Consider the following 23,451-nt stretch of genomic DNA (forward strand, 5'->3'; position numbering starts at 1 on the left):
TTTATGTTATTTACACAAAGTTTGCTTATAACCTAATAAAAAAAATATACATTATATCACATAAGGTTGCTAACAGGAAAATAAGGGACGATAACATAACATTAAATTATTTAACACAGTTTTCTTTTTTGTTGTATCGTCGAAAAACAAAAAAAAATCTTATCACTGGCATTATAAATAAAAATGCTAAAAACATTAAAAAAAAAATAAAGAACTTCCTCCATCTTTAAGTTTGTCTCAATGCTAACTTAACTTATCTGGACTTTGATTATTAAAATGGCAAACATCCATAAAAACGCCTTTTCCTCTATTTGATATATCAGCGTATTCTCTTTTATTTCTTGCACAAAGTTTACTCGAAAATTGGGCGTCCCTTTTTCTATTAAAAAAAAATTATACAAATTAAATTAATTAATCAATTTAAAAACTTACCCTCTTCCTGGAAGTCCTAATTCGTCAACAGCAATCGTTCGGACGTATAAATGATCATTACACCAAAATAAACATAAAGTTCTCGGTTCTAATACATTCATATCATATTCCCAATTTAATTCAACTTTTTTAATATTTCCACCAAGATCTGCGTGATGCGATAACACCATAGAATAAGTGGAACCATGCTCAAGTTTCATATCACCTGTTGGAGTTAAATCTAAGACAATAACACCGGCTGAACTGTGAATTGATGCTTTTAGAAAACCTTGCACCCAAGTTTCTGCAATTGCGGGTTTTGCTAATTCAAGACTTATTCTGTACAAACGATCTAAAAGAATTCATTTAAAACTTAAAGATTACGCAGAGGACCAGATAATAAAATTTACGGCAAAACGGAAATTCTCTTCCCGTCATTGTAAAGAATTTATTTCCAATGTTTCCTTGAAGTTGGGTGGATACTTCATTTTCCAATCCGGGACTAGTATCGGAATGATATCCCATTAAAGCGCAAGATCCCGAACCTTGTTTACAACCGAAACATTTTCCAGATGTGAAATCTTCATAACTTTTACATAAATGTGCTGTAATAATAAATTAATTTAAATAATCTTTCCAAGTAAAGAATTTCTCACCTATATACGGACATTGTCCGTTTATACTATCAATGAATAACTTAATCGCTCTGACATGGTTACAAGCGACGAGAACTCTAGACGCTTCCTCAAGACCGTCTCTAAAATTTGCGGAAAATTTCCTTTTGTAACGATTGAATGGAAATTGAACGGTTTAGTTTTTATTCCTTACCTGATTAATGTAAGTGGAACTAAAGGACTTTGAGTTATGTCACATCCCGGTTGTTCTTTACCGTTATTGGGATAGAAATCTAAATGACCACATGGTTGAGACATTCCATATCCTATTCAAAGAAGATAATAGGAAAGTTTTTAAATGGATAAAAAATAATGCATGAAAATTAGTCATATAATTAAGCATCAACACTTGAACACTAACCAAATAATAAACAAATGAAGAGAAAAAAAAATATATAACATGTCGTCCTCGTCATCGACAAGATAAAAATGCGAATGCGATAGACCACGACACCTCAAGCTAAGCCAGACAAATACCTAGAGTATTTCCGTTTAAATGTGTATACGGTTGCAGATGATCTTACATCTAACGGCATATCATTGTATATTTTAGCAATTTGGTATGTAAACGATTTCTTAAAGAGCTGAAGGCTATGTATCGGGGGAGTCAGTGTGCCTCTAAATCTTATATTCAATGTATGCACGTCAGATCGGAATGTAATCCTATCATATAAATATGAAGACTTCTGATAGGTGATAATCCTGTGATATAGACAAGCTGAGTGCAATGCCCGACGATTACACATATTCAACCAATTCAAATCAAGCAACCGTTTTTCTATTTAAAAAGTGTCTGCTATTATAAATTAATTTTAAATTACAATATGCACGTTGTGTGCATTTATTAATAAACTCCGCAAACTTAAGGCCGCTGTCAATAATGAACCCAAGGCTTTTTACTACTTCGTTAAGAGGGACATATGTATTATCTACAGAAATTTTAAGTTGAGCAAGTATATTTTGTCTTTGCCGTTGAGGTGCAAAGAGAATCATTTCAGTTTTCGCAGGATTAATCCGAAGACTATGACGTCTAGAGCAATCGGCCACACTCTGCAGATCCTCATTAACACGCTCACAAGCAAATCGCACATCGTCCGGCCGAAATGTATAATACTACCGAGTATCAAAATGAGACTTGCAATATTTTATGTATGTAACAAACTGACTCGTATATATAGTATAAAGGAGAGGTCCAAGTATCGAGCCTTGCGGAACACCGGATGACAAATAGAGAGCATCTGAGGATTCATTTTCAACAATTACACTCTGTTGGGTGGTTGTTAGACAACCTGTAATACGGGAGTTGTAGAATAAAGTTAGTTAACCTCGAGACTCGGAGCGTACAACATAGTGTCAGGCGTGGGGTTATACTGAAAAGTAGAAAAGCGAGGGAACGCGATTAAATTCTGTGAACATAAATAAACAAGGAAAAGTGTGAATTTAGAAGAGAAGAAACAACGTATTTAGGTTATGTTGTTGGAGCTAAGGGAATATGCGCCGATCCTAAGAGTGTAGAAGCCATTATGAGGTATCCACAGCCAGAAGATATGACAGAAGTAAGAAGATTTTTAGGTATGGTGAACTATATGGGCCGATTCATACCTAATTTAGCAGAGAAAACTAAAAATTTACGCGAAACAATGAAGAAGGAGTGACGATCATGACAAAGAATTCGCGAAATTAAAACAAATCATAGTGAATGCGCCGGTATTAACAAAATTTGACACGCGAAAACGAACTCGGGTAACTACAGATGCGTCATCATACGGGGTTGGTGCCGTGTTGGAGCAAGAATGTGAAAGGGACATGTGGAAACCGGTGTATTTCTGTTCTAAAACGTTAAACGATACTCAAAGGTGTTATGCGCAGATCGAAAAGGAAGCATTTGCGATAACGTGGGCATGCGAGAGATTAGAACAATTTTTGTTAGGATCTAAATTTCAAATCGTAACGGATCATAAACCGTTAACCGCGATACTTAAAACTAAAGAGTTAAATAAACTATCGAATAGACTTCAAAGATTCAGAATGCGATTGTCAAAATTCTCTTATGACATAGTGTACGTGCCGGGAAAAGAACTAGTAGTAGCGGATGCGCTGTCGCGAGCGCCGATTTGTGCGGATTTATCGGAATTAAATACGTGAAGGGGTATGTAAGGAACGGATGGCCGATGAAGAAAAAAATAGATGTTTCAGCGAAAGAATACACAAAATACGCAAATGATCTTAGAATAATTAACGGCATACTTACATATGGAGATCGAATAGTCATTCCCAAAGAGTCCAGAAAATATTGCCTTAAAGCTATCCACGAAGGGCATTTTGGCATAAATAAATGCTTAGCGAGAGCAAAAGAAACTATTTGGTGGCCAGGAATAAGACAACAAATATTGGACAAAATAGAAACCTGCGAAATTTGCTGGAAGAACAAGATACCTCCAACGGAACCAATGATTCCGAACAAAGTGCCACATAGACCATGGGAAAGATTGGGGACGGATATAGCTACTTACAAAAATACGAACTACTTAATAGTACAGGATTATTATTCTAAATACCCTGAAATCCGAAAACTAGATAATTTACGTAGCGAAACTGTCATAGAACAGCTAAAGGATATAATGTCTCACCATGGAATTCCAATAGAATTAAGATCAGACAACGGAAAACAATTTGTCAGTTACGAATTTAAACAATTCGCCAAAGATTATGGTTTTAAAAGTATAACCAGCACTCCAGAATATCAGCAGGCAAATGGACAGGCTAAAGATTTTGAAAAAGATTTTTCGCAAGAATAAAGACACGCATCTTGCGCTGTTAATTTACAGAAATACTCCTTTAAAATGTAGGTTCTCTCCGGCTCAATTGCTTTTTGGCAGGAGGTTAAGAGAGAAAGTACCAACGCTTAAATCAAAATTGGATCCCAAAGTACCAAATCATAATAAACTGAGGAAGGAATTTGAAGCCGAGAGGGAAAAACAGAAAGAACAATATGATCGAAGACACAGAGTAAGAACAAACACACATTTGGAAATCGGTGAAAGAGTGTGGATAGTGAACATGCAAAGAGAGGGAATAGTGAAGGAGGCGACAACAGAACCAAGATCATACATAGTAGAGACGGAAAAGGAGGATATTCGGAGAAACAGAAAACATTTACAGCCACTACCAACACAGGACAGAGACAAGGATCATGCAAATGTGGAGGAGACCAAAACAGAAAATGACAAACGTATAACAAACGAAGATACAATAGTCGCGGAGAAAACTAACAATGAAACAGAAGTACCAAGACGAAGTGAACGTACAATAAAAGTGCCTCAAAGATTAAGAGACTATATTAGATTTTAAGTTTAAATGTTATACTTAGAAAGGGGGATGTTGGGTGGTTGTTAGACAACCTGTAATACGGGAGTTGTAGAATAAAGTTAGTTAACCTCGAGACTCGGAGCGTACAACACACTCTGCTGACGATTTCTTAAGTAATCACGTAACAACGCGCTTGCCATGTCGTCCAAACCAACAAACTTCAAAATAGAAAACAACAAATCGTGATTAATGGTATCAAAGGCTTTTGAAAAGTCTAAAAAGCATAATACGGTCGCATTTCCCCTGTCTAGCCCAGAAACAATATCATCAACAATATGAAGTAGCGCACTGGTACAGCTATATCCAGGCCGAAAGCCTGATTGTGTCTCTGGCAAAATATTATTTTTATAAATAAATTTTCTCAGCTGAAAAATAAGAATTTTTTCAGCCACCTTAGACAAAACTGGAAGAATGCTTATAGGCCTTAAATGAGCAAACTCAGTAGGATTGCTAATTTTCACCCTTTTTCACACTTCCATGCGTCTGGGAATACGCTATGGTTTATACAAGTATTAAGTATATGTATCAAATAATCTATAATGTGTGGCCATGATAGTTTTATTAATGCAATATTTAGATTATTAATATCTGCAGCATTACTTTTAACTGAAGAAATTGCAGTAATAACATCACACTCCGTAACCGGACTAAAGGAAAATGTTGACTGAACAAGTCTATTATTTAGATAAAAATGATAAAGCGCATCATCCAGAAAAGTCACATTATCAGACACAGAGTCTATAAAAAATCTGTTGATTTCGTTTGGACGACAAAGACTCGCAGGTATCACGGTGGATTTAGAATTATGTACACCTAATGACCTTAAGGCTTTCCAAGTGTCGCATCCGATGCTCCAGAAAGGCCTTCTTCTCCTTATCTATCACTGAATTGGTAACGTTTCTCATATCCTTATAGTATTGCCAAGCCACCTTGGTTCCGTACCTCTTAAACCTTGCAAAAGCATCGAGTATTAACGCACTTATTAACAAAAGCACGTATTAACCGCAACTGAGTGTGTCAGCATGTCCATGTTAATATCACCCATCAGAACAACCTTATCATATCTTGGCAAAATATCCGACAACGTATCCTCAATGATATCAATAAAAGAAGAATAGTTAAATGTTGGAGGTCTATAGACAATTCCAACAGCCATATGCATCTTATTGACAATTACCGAGATCCAGATCTGTTTGATAGCATCACTGACTCCCACAATCCTATACCTTATATTATTTCGAATATAAAGGGCCACTCCACCACCCCTTCGATGATTACGATCGATCCGCTCCAACACAAACCCATCAACGTTCAAAACATCTAAATGAACTGCCGAATTCAACTATGTCTCACTCAAGCCAAGAATGTCGTAGTCGGCATCGCTAACAAGAGATCTTAACTTACCAAGAGACGACAATAAAGACCGAATGTTTAGATGTGCAAGCTTCATGTGCCAATAGACTTAAAAACTAAAGAACTATGAAAGATCTGATTGACTTACCCAGGAAAAAGATTCCTTTTCCATCCGTATGGATAACATCAACGAATTCTGCATCGCTTGGATCTAAACGAACATGAGCTGGCATTCCCTAATATATATAATAAAATAGGTGATGTATTTAAAAAATTTAGCTTAACGTTACTTGAAAGTAAGGTTCCGCTGGATCTAACCCCGTTATTCTTCCGAGTCCTTTCACCATGGAAGCTGCATATCCCGCTGTATGAGCCCCCAATGAATGTCCAATAATATGAACGTCTGCCGCATTAACTCCATAATTTTTCTGTAAATTGAAATAAAATCTAAAAATTGTACCAGAATATTATTAAGATTAAATCGATTAAAATTTTTTTACCACTAAATAATTTATAAAATATCCTAATTCTAATCCAACAAGTCTTGTGTTAGCCGTTGCTTGGGTGTAAAGAGGTAAACTTCCCCCAGCCCAATCGACAATGATTACGTTCATATCTTCACCTTTAAGAAGTTCATCTTTCATATCTCCAACCTAATCAAAATAAAACAGTTTTACTTTTTAAAGTTTTAATTGTTACAAACTTATGGAATGCGGCAATTCGGAAGTAGCGTGTATTGTTAGATTGATGAATTGAGGAAACACAAGAGTTATGTAAACATACCGACGAGTTTAATCTGATTAAATTTCGCGCATTTAAATGATAAACACGTTTAGAAAGCAAATTCCTTTATTTCCAAAAACACTTTATTATTTTCTTACCCAATTTGATAGTGGAGTATCGATAAATCCGTGGATGATAAATTTAGTTTTCTTTTTGGCATCAAATTTAGACATCTCGATACTTTTATCTTTCGTCCGTAATAGCAGCCCCTAAAATATCATGGTATGAATTAACTCGATTAATAAATTAATCACGACCGTAGGCGGAAATCGCACGTTATAATAACAGACCGTAGTGGTCAACGTGCGGAAAATGAAAACAGATTGTTATGGAATAAGTATTATTAGATCATAAACGAACGAAAAGGAAAGTTTAAGCGAGATTTTTGTTTGTCGTACTCGCGTTAATGTTACGTATACCAACACTTTACGTAAATACACATTATTTATAACTTTTAATTGTTGATATCTTCGTAATGACAAAACAAAACCAGTACAGTTTTGATTATTCTAGTTCTATACCTTTTCAAGCTCAAATTGGCACTAATCAGAATCAAAATGACATTAGTCAAAATCATATTGGCAATGTCAATTTCAAATTGGCATTAGTCAAAATTAAATTGACAATAATCAAAATTAAAATGGCATTAGTCAATATCAAATTGGCAATAAACAATATCATATTGGCATTAATCAACAAATTTAGCACTAATCAAAAGCAAATCGGCATTAAACAAAATCAAAATGACATTAGTCCATGTCATATTGGCACTTATGAATTTTAAATTGACATGGAAATAAAATTATATATCAGCATTAAATAAAATGAAATGGGCAAAAACATTTTATTGACTTACAAACACAGTAGATAACAATTATATTACTTAAGGAAGCGAAAGTTGGATGGACTAATCCGCCCAACTATCCAAGGTGAAGAAATTCCTTTCTCAAAGGAAGTCAAATATCTAGGAGTAATCCTAGACAAAACCCTGTCATGGAATGGACATTTGCAGGGAGTTTTGCACAAAGCTAGACTATCCTTGTGGACTTGTCGCAGTCTTTGTGGAAAAAATTGGGGTCTTACCCCTGAAAGACTGTACTGGCTCTATGTGACTGTGGTTAGACCTATGATCACATACGGAGCAGCAGCCTGGTATAGGAAAGTCCGACAGACTTCAGTTATCAGTAAACTTTCACGAATTCAACGAGTAGCTGGATTGGCAATCTCTGGTGCGATAGGCACAACGCCAACTCTAGCAATGGAGGTTCTGCTTGGCCTATCTCCTCTGCATTTGCATATAGAGAAAGTGGCTAGAACAACCATTTACAGATTTAAGCAATATGCTCAAAACTGTTCCGACATGTCCTACCAATGGGCTGCGGAAGACATTATAAGCACTGATACTGTGCTATCAATGCCGTCAGATTTGGCGGTATCACTATCAGTGATTAATGCTCGATACCAGATTGTACTGCCTGAGCGGCAGTCCTGGATCGAAAATAAAAATTCGACAGTTCGGGCTTCGAGGTTCGGGCAGACATTTGCTTGTACACAGATGGATCAAAAACGCGAGGTTTTCTGCGAGGTTTGTAAAATTGCAGTAATGTCTGCCATCAAACACGTTTGCTTCCGTTGGAGAGAATTGTCTCTATCTCATGTCTTGAGCATTCCTGCTGCAGTAACTTTTTCACGACGCATGGAAGGTTCCGGGTCGGCTATCAATTCTTGCCAAAACTTAATGCACTCAGGGAGATTATGCAGCACTGCAGTTATAAGATTATGCACATGTTCTGCAAATCGCACTTCAAAATAAGGTGGGAATGACAGATATTCGGGAAACATTTGTTGCATTTTCTTCAATTTTGCGGAAGAGGTTCGAAAATACCTCGAAGTTCCTGTTATATTACTCATCCACATTTTTTAGTTCAGGAACCAATTCTAAGGCCGATTCCATTGCTAGGTCAGATCGATGACAGTAACACCATACAGTTAGTAGTTTATTGTTTACAGCTAGATAGTCCACTAGCAATTCTCAAAGGCCACTTTCTCTTCCATTATTGGCAGCTACTCCATCTGTTGTGACGCCAACTAATAATTCGGTTGGAACAAAAGATTTTTCACAAGTGTTGCCCGTCGCCTCGAGCAATCTTTTGGCCCCTTTCGATTCTGGCTGACTAACCCCCATGAAACGACTGCGGAGTACTGTAGGTTGATCCTTGGTAACATACTTAGCAACAACGTACTTCATGTCTTGATTACCACAATCTACACTTCCATCAATCTGAAGAGATATGCAAAGAGCCGATTTAAACTCGTCACGAAGTTTCTTCTTCTCTGTATCTCCAATAACGTGAAGCATTTCAGCATAAACGACGTCATCCCTGTAATGAAGTGCAGAACCACGGGGCTGAAACTCATCCAGCTGAATTTCCCAGTCATTCGAATCATTCAGCTGGCATTGTATTGATTTAGCGCGCATTGCTGCCAATGAACGAGCTGGCCAAGTACGAGCAGTGGGCGTTTCAAGCAAAGATTCGTTGTAAACGTCAATGCATAAGCCAATTAAATCGCGGACAACCATTACTCTATGCTTTTTTAAAGTTTTAACACAAGTGTTTGTCGGATTGCAGCAGGAGTATACTGACAGACACCTCGAATTAAGCAAGCCTACAGTCTGGGTACGTACTGTACTGTATTCCAGGCGGAAGTATTTGCTATTGACATGGGTGCTAAAATCCTTCTTGAAAGAGGGGTGAAGAACATGACAGTACGAATTTTCTCAGACAGTCAAGCCGCTCTCCAGGCGCTGCAAGCCGTGAAAACGGTGTCGGCTCTGGTTAATGATTGTAAGAGAACATTAAACACACTGAGTTGTGATAACAGAGTCTCTCTGATCTGGGTCCCGGGTCACTCTGGGGTTGCTGGCAATGAAGCGGCAGATAAGCTAGCATGAGATGGCAGCGCTGAAGCGTTTGTGGGGCCGGAACCAGCAGTTGGTGTATCATTTGCGATGGCCAAATATAGGATTGGACTGTGGGCTGAAGAGAGACTTCGCCTACTGTGGACCAGTTCTCCTGGAATGAGACATGCTGTTGAATGCCGACTATGTGCGGAGGAAGCAGAGACGGTTGAGCATGTTTTATGCCACTGCCCAGTGTAATGTAATTATATTACTTAAGAAAGTAGGTAACGTTATGTTTTAAATAACACTCTTAAAAATTTATATCTTGCATATTCAATGCAGAAGGGATAAATCGTTGGATGTGGGCAATTAACATTGCGCAATTGGCAACAGTAATCTTGTCCATATTATTATGAACGGTGTTCTCTAATTTCTGCATTCGATATTCTGTTTGAGTCAGATGATCCCGGTCAGCACCAGCCAAGATGTTATTTAGCTGTACAGCCATATCTGCTTTTACTCCTGCTTTTAATGCAGACCACGCTTGTTCAATAGGATTAAACATAGGGCTGTACGGACTTAGTCGTAAAAGTGTGTGGCGTTCAAATTCGTTTTCTGCAAAAACCTCTTCAATAGTAGAGTGGCATGGAGCATTATCAATAACTAATGCAACTCCAGTTTGGTAAAGGCCTTGCGCTCTTCTTAGGCATTGCCTCACAAATTCATTTACTTCCGGCTTCTTGAAAGAGTCCCGACGTAGTTCGGAATGAATTAGCCCCATGTTTTCAATGCATCCTATTAGGTGAATATTCGACCCTCTGCAACCTGCAGACACTGTTGTGCAGCGAGTCCCTTTTTTTGAACAACCCTGAATCCGCGACATGAACAAATTAAAGTTTGTCTCGTCCATGTATATGATAGGTATATTTTGTGCTTGAAGATCCAATAAACTTTCTACATAAATACTCCTGCTTGTTTTCGTTTGAATACTATTCGCGTTCTCTGGTTCTCTACGAGCAGTCTTCAAAGTAAACATCAATCCATTGAGATGCTGTCGAACGCATTCGTTGGAGACATTGAGTGCAAAATCTTCACGGATTTTTTCACTCAGTCCTTTAAGAGTAATTTTAGGATTTTCTTCTACTAAACTTTCCATGAATTGACGGTGCTCATCAGTTATTTTAGCTCTACGTTTACCTCCTCGCTGCTTTTCCGGTTGTTCTTGGTTGTTAACCCATCGATACGTGGTTCTTTTTGGCACCTGTAGTACGTTTGCAAGATTACGCCAGTCACCATTGACATTATACAAAGCGCAAATCTGTGTCCTCAGAATTGCAGCAGCATTTTTCTTTAAATAAGGCCAATAAATAATTTATTTTTCATGCCATCTTGATATTGTTTGTTGCCAATATGATATGGACTAATGTCATTTTGATTTTGTTTAATGCCGATTTGCTTTTGATTAGTGCTAAATTTGTTGATTAATGCCAATATGATATTGTTTATTGCCAATTTGATATTGACTAATGCCAATTTGAAATTAACATTGCCAATATGATTTTGACTAATGTTATTTTGATTCTGATTAGTGCCAATTTGTGCTCACTAGACCTAAATTAGACCTAGTACTTGAAACATTCCGATTTAGCCATCTAAAGACGCTCGGCTAAATCTGAATATTTCTAGTTCTAGATAGAACTGGAAGAATTTATTGGACTCGATGAAGGATTCCCACACACTATATCGATTTTTACACTTTTTTCACTATTATTGCGATTATATTCGCGTATCATTCGCGATTACACTATATTATAAATTTGCATAACAATAAAACTAACCATTATTGTGTTTTTCTATTTGTTGAGTAATCTATTTGCAAAAGAAATCTTCAAACTTACATCATTCGGATTGAGACGTGTGTAGAGTATAAAACCGGTATTGATGACTTCTCTTGGCAAAGGAAAAACATTGAAAGGTCTTATAATGAGGTGATACCAACTTCTGGTGATATTTAAACAACCCAATTCGTCGTAACATCTCGATTCGTTCTCAACTAAAAAAAAAATTATGTTTTAATGATTACTTAAAGATTTTAAACTTTCTCAACTATCTAACCAAAATGTATTACTTAATATCTTATAAGCAATTACTGTTACAACGCGTCAAAGAAGTAAATTATCGTTCGTCAGTGAGACCGAAAACGCTCTTCGTCAAATCGTTCGTAAAAGGTGAAATTAACGTGGCTTTCTTCTTCCGCGTATCACGTTTCCAGTACGATCTCCTTTCACCGAAATAAGCTCAACAACGGTGAAGAAAACGAACCAAAAAAATTCTTGTAAGTAAATTAAAGTTGATTAATCGTAAACAAAAACCGTTTTTATTACTCTTCACATTAAACATTTTATAGAAAGTGTCTTTGAAAAAGAAATTTTAAATGCTTCTTTTCTGATTGAGAAGTAATAAGTGTCGATATTAGTTATTACTTTTTTTTGTGTAACCAATATTATAAGGAAAGGATAGAAAGGAGAATCTAACCGGCAACCAAGCTGGAATGGTCCTTTGGTTACCATGAAAAAGAAAGTAAGGAAAGTTTCGATAAGAAATGTTATCATCAAAAAATTTTCTCACTAAAAATAATTAACTTAAAAAAATATTATTAATAATTGAGTTGTTAACGCTGTTTGAAGAAAAACATTTTCTATTTCACAGAAAAAAATAACGACCAATTGGACGTGTTAATTATTACACAAAAGCATAAACCATTAAGGCGTTAATTAAGAAAAAACAGGAAAACTTTTGAGCAAACGTTAAGGTTTTAGCGATGCATATCAATTTTTGAATCTAATGAATATTTAGAAACACAAATTTTTAAAGAGTGTAACAAATTTCGTGTAATTTAGAAATTTAAAGAATAACACTGTTACTTTTTGAACATTAAAGCCAAGAGAGAAAACAGGCGTCAATTCAAATGGATACGAGCGAAATGAGAACGGAAAAAATGTGAGTGACATAACCTTCATCAACCCAAATGTTTACACAAAATCCGTTTTATTTATTTACATAAATTATACAAACTTTATATGTTAATTAATTTTCGCCATAAAGAAATAACGACTAAATCACCATTCAATGCCTAAATTCGCCGAAATCATGCATGATCAGCAATGAAGCAATATCTATCGAGAAGAATTTTATTTTCAAGGTTGTTTAAAAGTGAGTTTTGAAAAATACCACTTGTAGTTAGAGTCAAGAACAGTCATCAAAACAACATTGTTTGCACCTTTATGATTGTAGTATTCACTTTCACAACTTGGTACCACTGAGGTTCTGGTATCCTTCTTAGTCTCTTGTAAATAGAGTCTTCAGCATTTTCAAACTGATTACTGTATTATTATTATTATTGCTGCCGGACTGAGGAGAGCGGCCCCTCTCGTTACCGCGACCTATAAGATCTATTGTAACTTTAGCCCTCTAAAGGTTTAGGGCAAATGTCCTTAATGAACCTTAGTATTGTCCTGAGGTCTTGAACCTTTATGTCGGTAGGTAACAGGGGAGTTTTACCGAAGACGTTGTGCCTTAGACGACCTCTGGCGACGCAATTGCATAGTCGACAAGTTTGATCCTCAGCTTGTCCAATGTGGAAGAGGTGGTATTTTAGGGGCACATGGCCGGTCAGGTAGCCTGAGAGCGTTCTTAGATCCCCTTTGCTGAGGCATAAAACCTTTTTGGTTTTGTTTTGCGACGGAGTTATCATACTCTTCGCTTGTCTGTGACCTGGAAGTTCTTTCCAGCGTAAGGCTATCTTTGAAGCCTCCCAGTTGTTGATTATTTGTTTTAGGTGGCTTTTTGTAGTCCACATCCAGGTTAGGGTCCAATGAAGGGCGTGTTTGCTGCCTCTTTGGCCAGCTTGTCGGCCTTCTCATTGCCCTCAATGTTGCTGTGACCTGGAACCCACCATAGGGTAACATCATTGCCCCTAGCGAGTTCTCTCAGGTTGTTGGTACACTCTCTGATCAGTGCGGAGCCACACGTGTAGGCCTGAATTGCCTTTAAGGCGGCCCGACTGTCTGTGAAAATGTTTATGGATGCACCTTTTTGTCCCTTCTGTAGGTTCAAAGCGGTGCAGAAGTTTATAGCAAGAACTTCTGCTTGGAAAATTGTTAAGTCCGAGCTGAGGGGCAATTTGATGTAGCTATTTGGTCCACTGATGCCTATGCCTACTCCAGATAATAATAATAATAATAATATGACTTTATTTGTCCCATTAGATGTATATATACATAAAATTATTACAAATTAAGCCAGGACAAATTAGGCGGAGTTCAGGTGCAGCCGTAACAGCACCTGCTCTTCCACTCAAACCTAATAAAACTAATTCTAAATATATAAGAGAGAAAAAGAAAAGAAAAACGAAAAGAAATAAGAAAAGAAAAAGACCCGATGGCGAAATCATAATTAATTACTAAGCGTAAACTGCCCGATCCCTGTCGCCCTACAATGCATTCTGAATTTGAAACAAGCGGCCCTTCATTCTGTGACGAAACAACCTTGAAGAAGTGCTACATTTTATAGTTGATGGCAAATCATTAAGAATATGTGTTATTTGGTATGAAAAGCATTTCTTAAATAGCTGGTGATGATGTATCGGCGGGGTAAGAGTGCCCTTGAATCGAATATTCAAGGTATGAACATCGGTACGAAATTTTATTTTATTGAACAAGTATGGAGGTTTCTTCAAAGTAATTATATTAAAGAACAAAACCGCCGAATGAAGAATGCGCCTATTTTTCATGTTGAGCCAACTCAAATCCTTTAATTTGTGCGAAACATGCTGACGCCCCCGTAACCCAAATATCAAGCGCAAGCAAGAATTTTGAATTTTCTGAATTTTTTTCGTATTGCTATACGAAATACACGGATCATACAATGTATCACAATAATTAAAATGCGCTAACACCAAGGCCTCGCACAAAAGCACCCTTGTTCTACGATTGAGAAACGACCGACCGCCATAAATCAGCTTAAGAGCAGCATACGCGGAAGCAGTGCACTTATTGATGTGTTTATCAAAGTTCAAATTTTCGTCCAATAAGACATCTAAGTTTTTCACACAATCCTTCAGCAGCAATACTTGATTGTTGACAACTATCTTGACCCGATCCCGAACAGAATTGTCACTTATCACCTTTCTTGGTCCAAACAAAATCAGCTCTGTTTTAGCAGCATTAAGACAAAGGCAGTGACGTCTAGAAACCAGCTCCAAAGCCTCTATATCCGAAGTCAGACCTAAGCAAGCATCATCGACATCCGATGGCAGAAAAGATATATATAACTGGGTGTCATCCGCGTAGAAATGATGATTACAACTTTTTATGTATCTGTTAAAATGCGATGTGTAAAGTGAGTATAGCAGTGGACCCAAAATTGAACCCTGAGGAACACCGGACGTTGTCGAAAGAAACTCAATCAGTCAATCAATCATGACTGTGCAAGTCATGATTGATAGTATCAAAAGCCTTTGAATAGTCTAAGAGACACATCAAAGTCAATTTTCCTTCGTCTGTACTTCGTATGATATCGTCCACAATATTCGATAGAGCTGTATTACAGCTATAATGCTTTCTAAAACCTGACTGTGTAGGCGGTAAAATGTTGTATTCCGTAACATAGTCCTTTAATTGAGATTCGACTACTTTTTCTGTAATTTTTGCCAATATCGGTAAAATGCTAATTGGACGAAGGTCTTTGAGGTGATTAACATTCGCTTTCTTTGGTAGAGGCAGAACCATGGACCTTTTCCAACAAGATCTTACTGTCTTTGAAGCATCGGTGTACCAGGCTAGGGCTCCTCTTTTTAGTTGAGGCCCTCCCTTCGCCCAATCATCCCTGCTACTAAATATGACCTTATACGGTTGGTTGAAATTGTATTCCGTCGGTATGAGGTCCGTTTTAATTTCAATCAGGTGATTTAGACATGGGTCCTTGAGGATCTCGAGGTGTCCTCTGAGGTTACCCTGCATCAACTTGAGTGAAGAAACTGTTTTCAGTGATAAGGCACTTAAGGCTGCCTCCTTTTGTATATATATGTGGAGCGGTGTGAGACCGAGTAGGGCTTCCAAAGCAGCCGTCGGACAGGATCTCATTGCACCCGTTATGTTAAGACATGCTAACCGCTGGATTTGTGCCAGCTGTTGTTGAGCTGTCTTATGTTTTGTTTTTGGCCACCAAACCAATGAGGCTTAGGTGACCATGGGTCTGATTATTGCTACGTAGGCCCGATGAGCCATTCGTGGTTTGAGACCCCAGTTCCTTCCTAGGAGCCTGCGGCAGATCTGGTTTGCCATGATGGCCTTTTTCCTCACCTTATCTAAGTGTGAGTTCCAGTTTAGTTTACTGTCAAGTAAGGTATTTAGTTTCTGTTTTGAGGTTAATAGTTCTGCTTTCAATGGAGGGTGCTTTTATTTGTAGCTTCCTTCTCCGAGTGAAAGGGACTATTTCGATTTTATTGGGATTGATGCTGAGCCCATTGCTTCTGCACCAAGTACTGGTGAGTAGTAGGGCTTTCTGCATTAGCTGAGTTATGATTGAATCATATTTACCTCGGATTGTGATTACCAGGTCATCAGCATACCCTTGTATCTTAAATCCGTTTTTAGTTAGGGTGTTCATCAAGTCATCAACTACCAGGCACCATAATAGAGGTGATAGTACTCCCCCTTGGGAACATCCTCTTAGCGCCTTTATAGTCTGCCGACTTTTCAACATGGCTATACACCACTTGATTGTCGACGGATGTATGTCTTTTACGTTTAGAGCCTTCTCTATGGATTGGAACGCACCCTCTATATCTATGAAAGCACAAAGGGCTATCTCTTTGGTTGCAATTGCCTCCTCTAAGGTGCTAGTCAAAGCATGGAGAGCGGTAATTGTTGATTTTGCTTTCTGGTAAGCATGTTGGCTAGGGTGGAGCGGATTTGTGACAAGCACTCCATTCCTTAGGTATTGATGGATTACCTTTCCATCCTTTTGAGGAGAAATGAAGTTGTACGCCTTGGGGTCCGCGTTTGAACGCCTACCACCTTTAGGTATGAAGACCACCTTTACTTTCCTCCATAGAGTGGGTATATAGCTAAAGCTGTAACTATCTATATGTAGGGATATTATTATTGGGAGGTCTTCTAAGCCTTTTTGCAGAGAGATAGGCAGAATTCCATCTCCTCCAGGCGATTTTAGGGGCTTGAAATTCGAGATAGCCCACCTTACTCTGTTGGGTGTGAAAATATTCCCAGCTGTGCTGCGAACCCTACCTGATGGACGGGTTATGTCCATTACTTCAGGGTCGGCATCTGCATGGGGGCAGACTTTTGAGGAAGAAAAGTGTGTACTCAGTACTGATTAGTGTAGCTGATTGTACTATTTTGTGATATAAATCCATCGTTTGTTTGGTTCCTTGGATACAAGTTTTTTGGAACGATTCGCAAATTTCTTTTTTGAAGTATTACTGCTATAGATTTTATGGTGGCTAAAGATATAATTTAAATCTTTAAATTTCAACTTGTTTAATTCAAAAACGTTCTGTAGAAAGACGAAAATGGTTGATTCAGAATCCCACGTATATCTCTTCCTATACGTCATTTGATGAAAGTGAATTTTTCTTGTAGACTTAGGAATGCGATAACTTTTTCTCTTTTTCTACTGGTCTAGGTCGGCAATGGACGAAAGTGTTTAAAAACGACCGTCAGCGCTTTAATCCAACCGGAAACTCTTCGTAATAATTTTCAAACGAAAGGTCTTGGTCAATAGCGACACGATAATATATAATAATAACTAATCGTGTTGTTTTATAAACCAATCAAGCTTCAATGTTTTTACCTACACCTTTTTCACCCATTTTCCTTTCATTTCCTAGTAAACTTTATTTTCTTTTTTAATTATTTTATTTGATAATTAACAACGTTTATTATTCGTAGATATAAATATACTTAGTGTATTCATTTGTAATTTAATCGCGTCAAAACGATGTTGAAGCGTAAAACTCATTTGGTTTTGTTACGTCACTTTGCGTTTCACCTGCTGCTTTTTTCGTTATGTTTGGATCGATATTTTAAATAGTTTAATACCATTTAAAAATGGTTTAGTAAAAATAAAATCTCGTCAATTTCAATTAATAGTAATCAAGTGAAATTACTTAATATGTGGTGACATAGATCCCGGAGGAAATTATGAAATTTATTTCTAATTAATGATTGCAAATCTGCAATTAAAATAATAATCTTTTAAATTTTAAGCTTTTAAAAAATAATTAAGCTTTTTGTTTGGGCTATTAATTAATTTCATGGTCATTAAATAAGTAGTCTTTATCGCGGGCTTTCTAATTTTATTAAAAATGCTTGGTATCCCTTTGGGCGGATGTTAGAGAAATAATTTATGACACTTTCCATGCATATTTAACGCTTTAAAAAGATACATGTAAGATTCCTGTTAAGGTCATACTTGAAGTTAACATTGAAAACCTTTCAAATCAACAATTTCTCCTTAATTTTAAAGTTATAATAAAGAATTAAGGTCATATTGTTATTAAAATAGTTTCAATTAAAATAACCTTGCCCAATTTTGCAAGAACTAATTTTATTCAACTCACACACTAAAGTTACCATACAAGATAGAAATCAAAAGATTTCCAAACCTAACCATTTATGATAGTTGCAACTAATTTAAAAAATACCTTTACAATAACTGCATTACTCGATTAACAACTAACCACAATTTAGTTTACATCTTTAACAATTCTCATCTCTACTTTCTCTTCTATGACGCCTCGAAACAAAATGAATAATAGAGCGAGAGAGAAAATGAAATGATGGATGGAAGCAGTAAATTTTTTAATTTCGTTCGATGAGCTACAACGAGGCAAACTGCGGTATATTATTATGTATTGAATTGACTTTGAAGTCAGGTAGAAAGTAAAACGTGTACTCTAACGAAACAAAAAGAAGAAATAATAATCATAGAATGCGGAAGCTTTTGATTGGCAAATAAACCTTCCTTTCAAAAAAAATGTTAGTAAACCGTCGCTGCGACCTTTAGCAATGCTTTAAGTAGTTTAGATTTGCGTGAGAAATGGCCGTTTACTAATTACATTTAATATTCAAAAGTGGTGTGTCCGTGACAACTCTTTTTAGAAGTTGTGTACTTTCTCAAATCCGAAAATGAAGAAAAGTTAGAAATAATAATAACGAAACAAAATTTCAGAAATTGTAAAATTATAACTTTGCTGTTAGATATTATTAAAAGCCGAGGTAGTGGCTCAAATATTGTAAAGCAAGAAATAGAGGTTTTTTTCCGAGCTAAATGTGTCGTTCCAAATTTTTGTATGTCAATTATTAGGCTTAGACTGTCTCACTGTCTTATGCCGATGTCTATAGATACTCTGCATATTACTCCGTGTTTTCAGAATCTTTCTTGATTCCTTTTTTGAATACTAGAATTGTTATGCTTTCTTTCCATTAGGTTGGTAAACTTTTAGTTGGCATTATTTTGTTGAAGAACTCTTCTATCTCGTTGAGTATCGCATTCCTATAGCATTAGTCTTAGTCCATTTCCAAAGTTTTGTAACAGTTTAAACAATTTTTAATCTTAACATACAGGATGTTCCATCTCAGACGAGATGGAACACCCTGTATATTTCTTATCCCATAGTGATTAGAAAAGTTTCCCGAAACCCGTCGAATGATTTTGTTTGGGGGACATCTTTTGACGTCATTTGAGGCTTGAACGAGCAACCCCCTAAGAAGGGGTGCTTCAACCCTTCAAAATTGAATAGGGGAGAGGGGTTGAGTGATACTTCATTTGAAAGGTCTTGGAAGCCTCTTTACAACAGTGTATGAAAAACGTAAATTTGATGTACCAAAAATCAATTTTTTAGCTCAAATGAGCAACCTAAAAATAATTATGGTGTACACATTGCAAGAACGTGTTGAGCTGGTTAGCCTCTATTACCAAAATCAAAATTGTGCCCGAGCGACTGCAAGGATATTTAACCAAAACTATCCTGAACGTAGTGTTCGCCATAAGTACGTAATGCGGACTACCCCCACTGGAAAACGTGTTAAACCTAACGCCACTTCATTTGTTCATCCAAGAGGTGGCATTGGTGACCATGACTCGACTGCGAGCAGCAGGAATTCTAATGGGTGAGAGAAATAGTAAAAATACCAATCTCTGGACTGAAATGGTGGATTACTCACCAATTCTGGAGTGTGTAACGGACTTTACACCCCTACAACACATTTTTACGAAGAAATATCTCACCCACCCAAACTCCACAGAAGTAGAGGTAAAAAACAGCCTTAAAATCTACACTGATGGTTCAAAGAGACGGGAAGGAGCTGGAGCCGGAGTCTTCTCGTACGATCTCCGACTCCACGTATCTGAACCTCTAGGTAAAAGTACCACCGTCATACAGGCGGAGTTAATCGCCATACAACTTGCCGCTGACGTTATTGTCAGATCCAACTTGGTAGGTAAGACTTTTACAATTTATACTGACAGTAGACAAGCTATTTTAGCCCTGAGTAGAATAACAATTACCTCAGGACTTGTTATGGGTTGTCATCTGACATTGGAGAAGGCCGCAGTGCATAACTGTGTCATACTTCAATGGATAAAAGGACACTCGACTTGTTCAGGTAACAAGCACGCTGATAGGCTTGCCAAAAGGGCTGCCAAGCGAGCGCCATGTTCGCCTGAACCGATAATCGCTCCGTCCTTATCAACTCAGATTGAGATAATTAAAGATTTTACCCACAAAAAGTTCATGAACTGGTGGGATAGGGTTAAGGGTTGCCATCTGTCTAAGAAAGTATTACATTATCCTTCAGCAGAGGCAGCCTTGTCTTTCGTAAGACTTTACGAACTGTAACGGGACTCGTCACGGGTCACTGTAAGGTAAACAAGCATCTTTATAACCTTAAGCTTGCTGTTAGTCCTCTCTGTCGCCTCTGTAAAGAGAGCGAGGAGACGGTCCGACACATCTTGTGTGAATGCCCCACTCTGCAAGACCTCAGAATGAGAGACTTCGGAGAGGAATGGCCGACCACAGATGGCATCAGGAACACACCTCTGAGCTGTATCCTAGCCTTCGGAAATTCCTTAGGCTGGTTGATGTAGCCGGAGACAGTGTAGGAGGATGTACAAGGGCTTAGGTGCTGTGTGCGTAGCATACCCTCCGCTTTCCTACATACATACAAGTACGTAATGGAATTGATTTCAAAATTTGTTGAGACGAGTTCACTAATGGATAAAAAAAGGGCACCCATTGGAATTGTGAATGATGAAGGAGCAGCGGTGGCGGTCTTGGGACATGTCCAACTTATGCCAAACACGCAATCTGTACGACAACTTTCTGCAGCTTCCGGTATTAGCCAATCTAACGTTTTCAGAATTTTACATAAACACAAGTTCCATCCGTACAAAATTAAATTAATTCGCGAATTAAATGATGATGATTTGGATCGAAGGCAAGAGTTTTGCGAAATTATGGCCGAGCGTATCAACAATAACCCAAATTTCTTGCACAACGTTTTTCACACTTTTTCACTTAATGGAGAGGTTAACCGGCATAACTGTAGAATTTGGAGCGATACAAATCCTCATGTATTTCGAGAAGCTCACACTCAACATCCGGAAAAGCTAAACGTTTGGGTAGGAATTTTGGGAGACTACATAATTGGACCTCTGTTTATTCCTGGTAATTTAAATGGCGAAATTTATCTTGAAATGCTGGAAAATGTGATTGATCCGTTAATAACAGAAAAATTAGAAAACGGTCCTCTACTACTTGAACAACAATTGCATTTCCAACAAGACAGAGCTCCTCCTCACTACGCCGCACCAGTTCGCCAATACCTCAATTTGCAATACCCCGGTCGTTGGATTGGAAGAAGAGGTCCTATAGACTTGAACCCTCTGGACTTCTTCTTGTGGGGACATCTTAAGTCTAAGATTTTTGTGACTCAGCCTGAAAATTTGGACGAACTACGCCAACGAATTGTAAATGAGTGTCGTCATATAACTCCAATTATGTTGAACCATGTTATAGACGGTTTTCAGTCAAGATTGTATTATTGTATGGAAGTTAATGGAGGACAATTTGAACATTTGATTTCAAAACGCAGATTTGATTGTTTGATTGTGATAAATAAAACAACTCAATTTTTTTATTTATAACCAAAATATTCAAGGTTGCTCATTTGAGATAAAAAATTGATTTTTGGCTAAAGAGGCTTCCAAGACCTTTCAAATGAAGTATCACTCAACCCCTCTCCCCTATTCAATTTTGAGCGGTTGAAGCACCCCTTCTTAGGGGGTTGCTCAAAAGATGTCCCCCAAACAAAATCATTCGACGGGTTTGGGGAAACTTTTCTAATCACTATGGGATAAGAAATATACGGGGTGGCTCGTCTGAGATGGAACACCCTGTATATAAATTCTGTTTAAATGTCAACCCTGAATTTGATGTTCAGAATTAATTCTTTTAGAAATCGAATTTTAAATTAATAAAATTAGTCCAAGTTCAAGTTTACTTATAAAAAGTAATTTCTTTTTTAGGAAAAGTTTCTAAATTATAAATCAATAAATTTATACTTACACGGTAAAGGCCACGGAATTTTATCAGATCTTGCCCAACTAATCGAATCGAGAATCCCGGCAGTAACGAAATGTTTAGAACCAAACGTGATAATAAAATAGAGCACAGCACTCCAAAAGAATCTTGTGTCCAACATTTTTTTTCAACACTTTCGTATTATGATTCACTGTATTATAACAGATAAAACATCCATTAACAGAGTTTCTCCTCATAAATGCACTTTAACTCCAATCACTTAGAATTCCATCTGTAAAAAATAAACCTTCATTACAACAACATATTTGCATTTAAATCTATTTTTAAATTTTTCCTTCCAGGTAAACTCAAAAAAAAATTCCTAAAACTATTTACCTGTTTATATCTTTTATTTTATCGTTATAGGTAAAACTAAAATATCCTTTTAAAGAACTCACTTCTTTTCAACTAAATTCCTAAAGATTTTTAATTTTAACCACTTTCTTAATAAACACACCGCATCCTGTTTGATTTAAATGAACTCAAAATAAAGTACACACGTTGGTTCCGTTGTATTCGCTAACACTGACCCAGTGCGATTGGTGAGCAAACAAATATTGTTGAGTAAATGGATTTTGCAGCTCGACACTTCCTCCTACTTCAACAGTTACGGTTTGTCGGTTCCACTCTGTATCTGAACAACCACGGCGTCCTCAACACTTCTAGAACCGAAGGCGATTCATTCGAACGCAAGAGTTCGAAACGAAACCAACTTGGAAGCGATCGCTTCTAAGTTACACAAGACAGAACTGACAAGACGTAGGTTATGCAAGAAAGAAATTCGCCAGAAAAGCTTTCTCTATGCCAGAGGTTCTAAAAAATAATTCTTTTTCAAAATCATTTTTGAAACTTTATTTTTTTTTAAATACAATAAATAATATCATTGTATTTTACTTGAAAGTGTTAATAAATCACACAAAAGACGCTATTTTTTGAACCAATACAGTTTCTACTTTCACCGATATCCCAAACAACTTTATCACAAAGTATTTTCCAACTAAATCCTTTCTCCCAACCCAAACAGAAAAAAATACCAGAACAATAAACAATTTGTGATATTAAAAATCATAGAAAGTCAAAAGAATGGATCTTTCTTGTTTTTTTTTTTCTTATCGAAGATATCGACTCTTTTGTAATTGTATTTTTTCGTTCCACTTCTTTCTCGGATCTGTTACGGTGAAAATTCGTCCTTTACGTAATCAAAACAACAACGCCGGACGAATTCCGACCCAGAAAATCGGTGATGTAACATCGAAAATTAGGTTGTTGGAACTTTAGGTCCGAAAGAAACGTAG

At 37.1% G+C, this 23,451-nt stretch overlaps 1 protein-coding gene across 3 annotated transcripts; it reads right to left on the minus strand.

Annotated features, from left to right (window-relative positions):
- Positions 1-164: 164 nt before the first annotated feature.
- Positions 165-22,804, minus strand: LOC111421785 (pancreatic triacylglycerol lipase-like). Of its 3 annotated transcripts, none has more exons than XM_071201576.1 (12): positions 22,493-22,804; positions 22,142-22,388; positions 11,391-11,545; positions 6,689-6,799; positions 6,308-6,460; positions 6,098-6,235; positions 5,956-6,043; positions 1,240-1,351; positions 1,068-1,168; positions 822-1,016; positions 433-763; positions 165-379 (listed from the first exon to the last, which is right to left on the minus strand). In XM_071201576.1, the coding sequence occupies exons 2-12, from the start codon at positions 22,275-22,277 to the stop codon at positions 244-246; spliced, it is 1,656 nt and encodes a 551-aa protein (XP_071057677.1). In that variant the 5' UTR covers positions 22,278-22,388; positions 22,493-22,804; the 3' UTR covers positions 165-243. The 3 variants fall into 3 exon arrangements, with proteins under 3 accessions (XP_071057677.1, XP_071057675.1, XP_071057676.1); XM_071201574.1 differs by having other exon boundaries at positions 1,068-1,189; XM_071201575.1 differs by having other exon boundaries at positions 1,068-1,189; positions 22,555-22,637.
- Between the last annotated feature and the right edge of the window lie 647 nt (positions 22,805-23,451).

This window comes from Onthophagus taurus, chromosome 2, assembly GCF_036711975.1.
Source record: "Onthophagus taurus isolate NC chromosome 2, IU_Otau_3.0, whole genome shotgun sequence".
Classification (NCBI taxonomy): domain Eukaryota; kingdom Metazoa; phylum Arthropoda; class Insecta; order Coleoptera; family Scarabaeidae; genus Onthophagus; species Onthophagus taurus.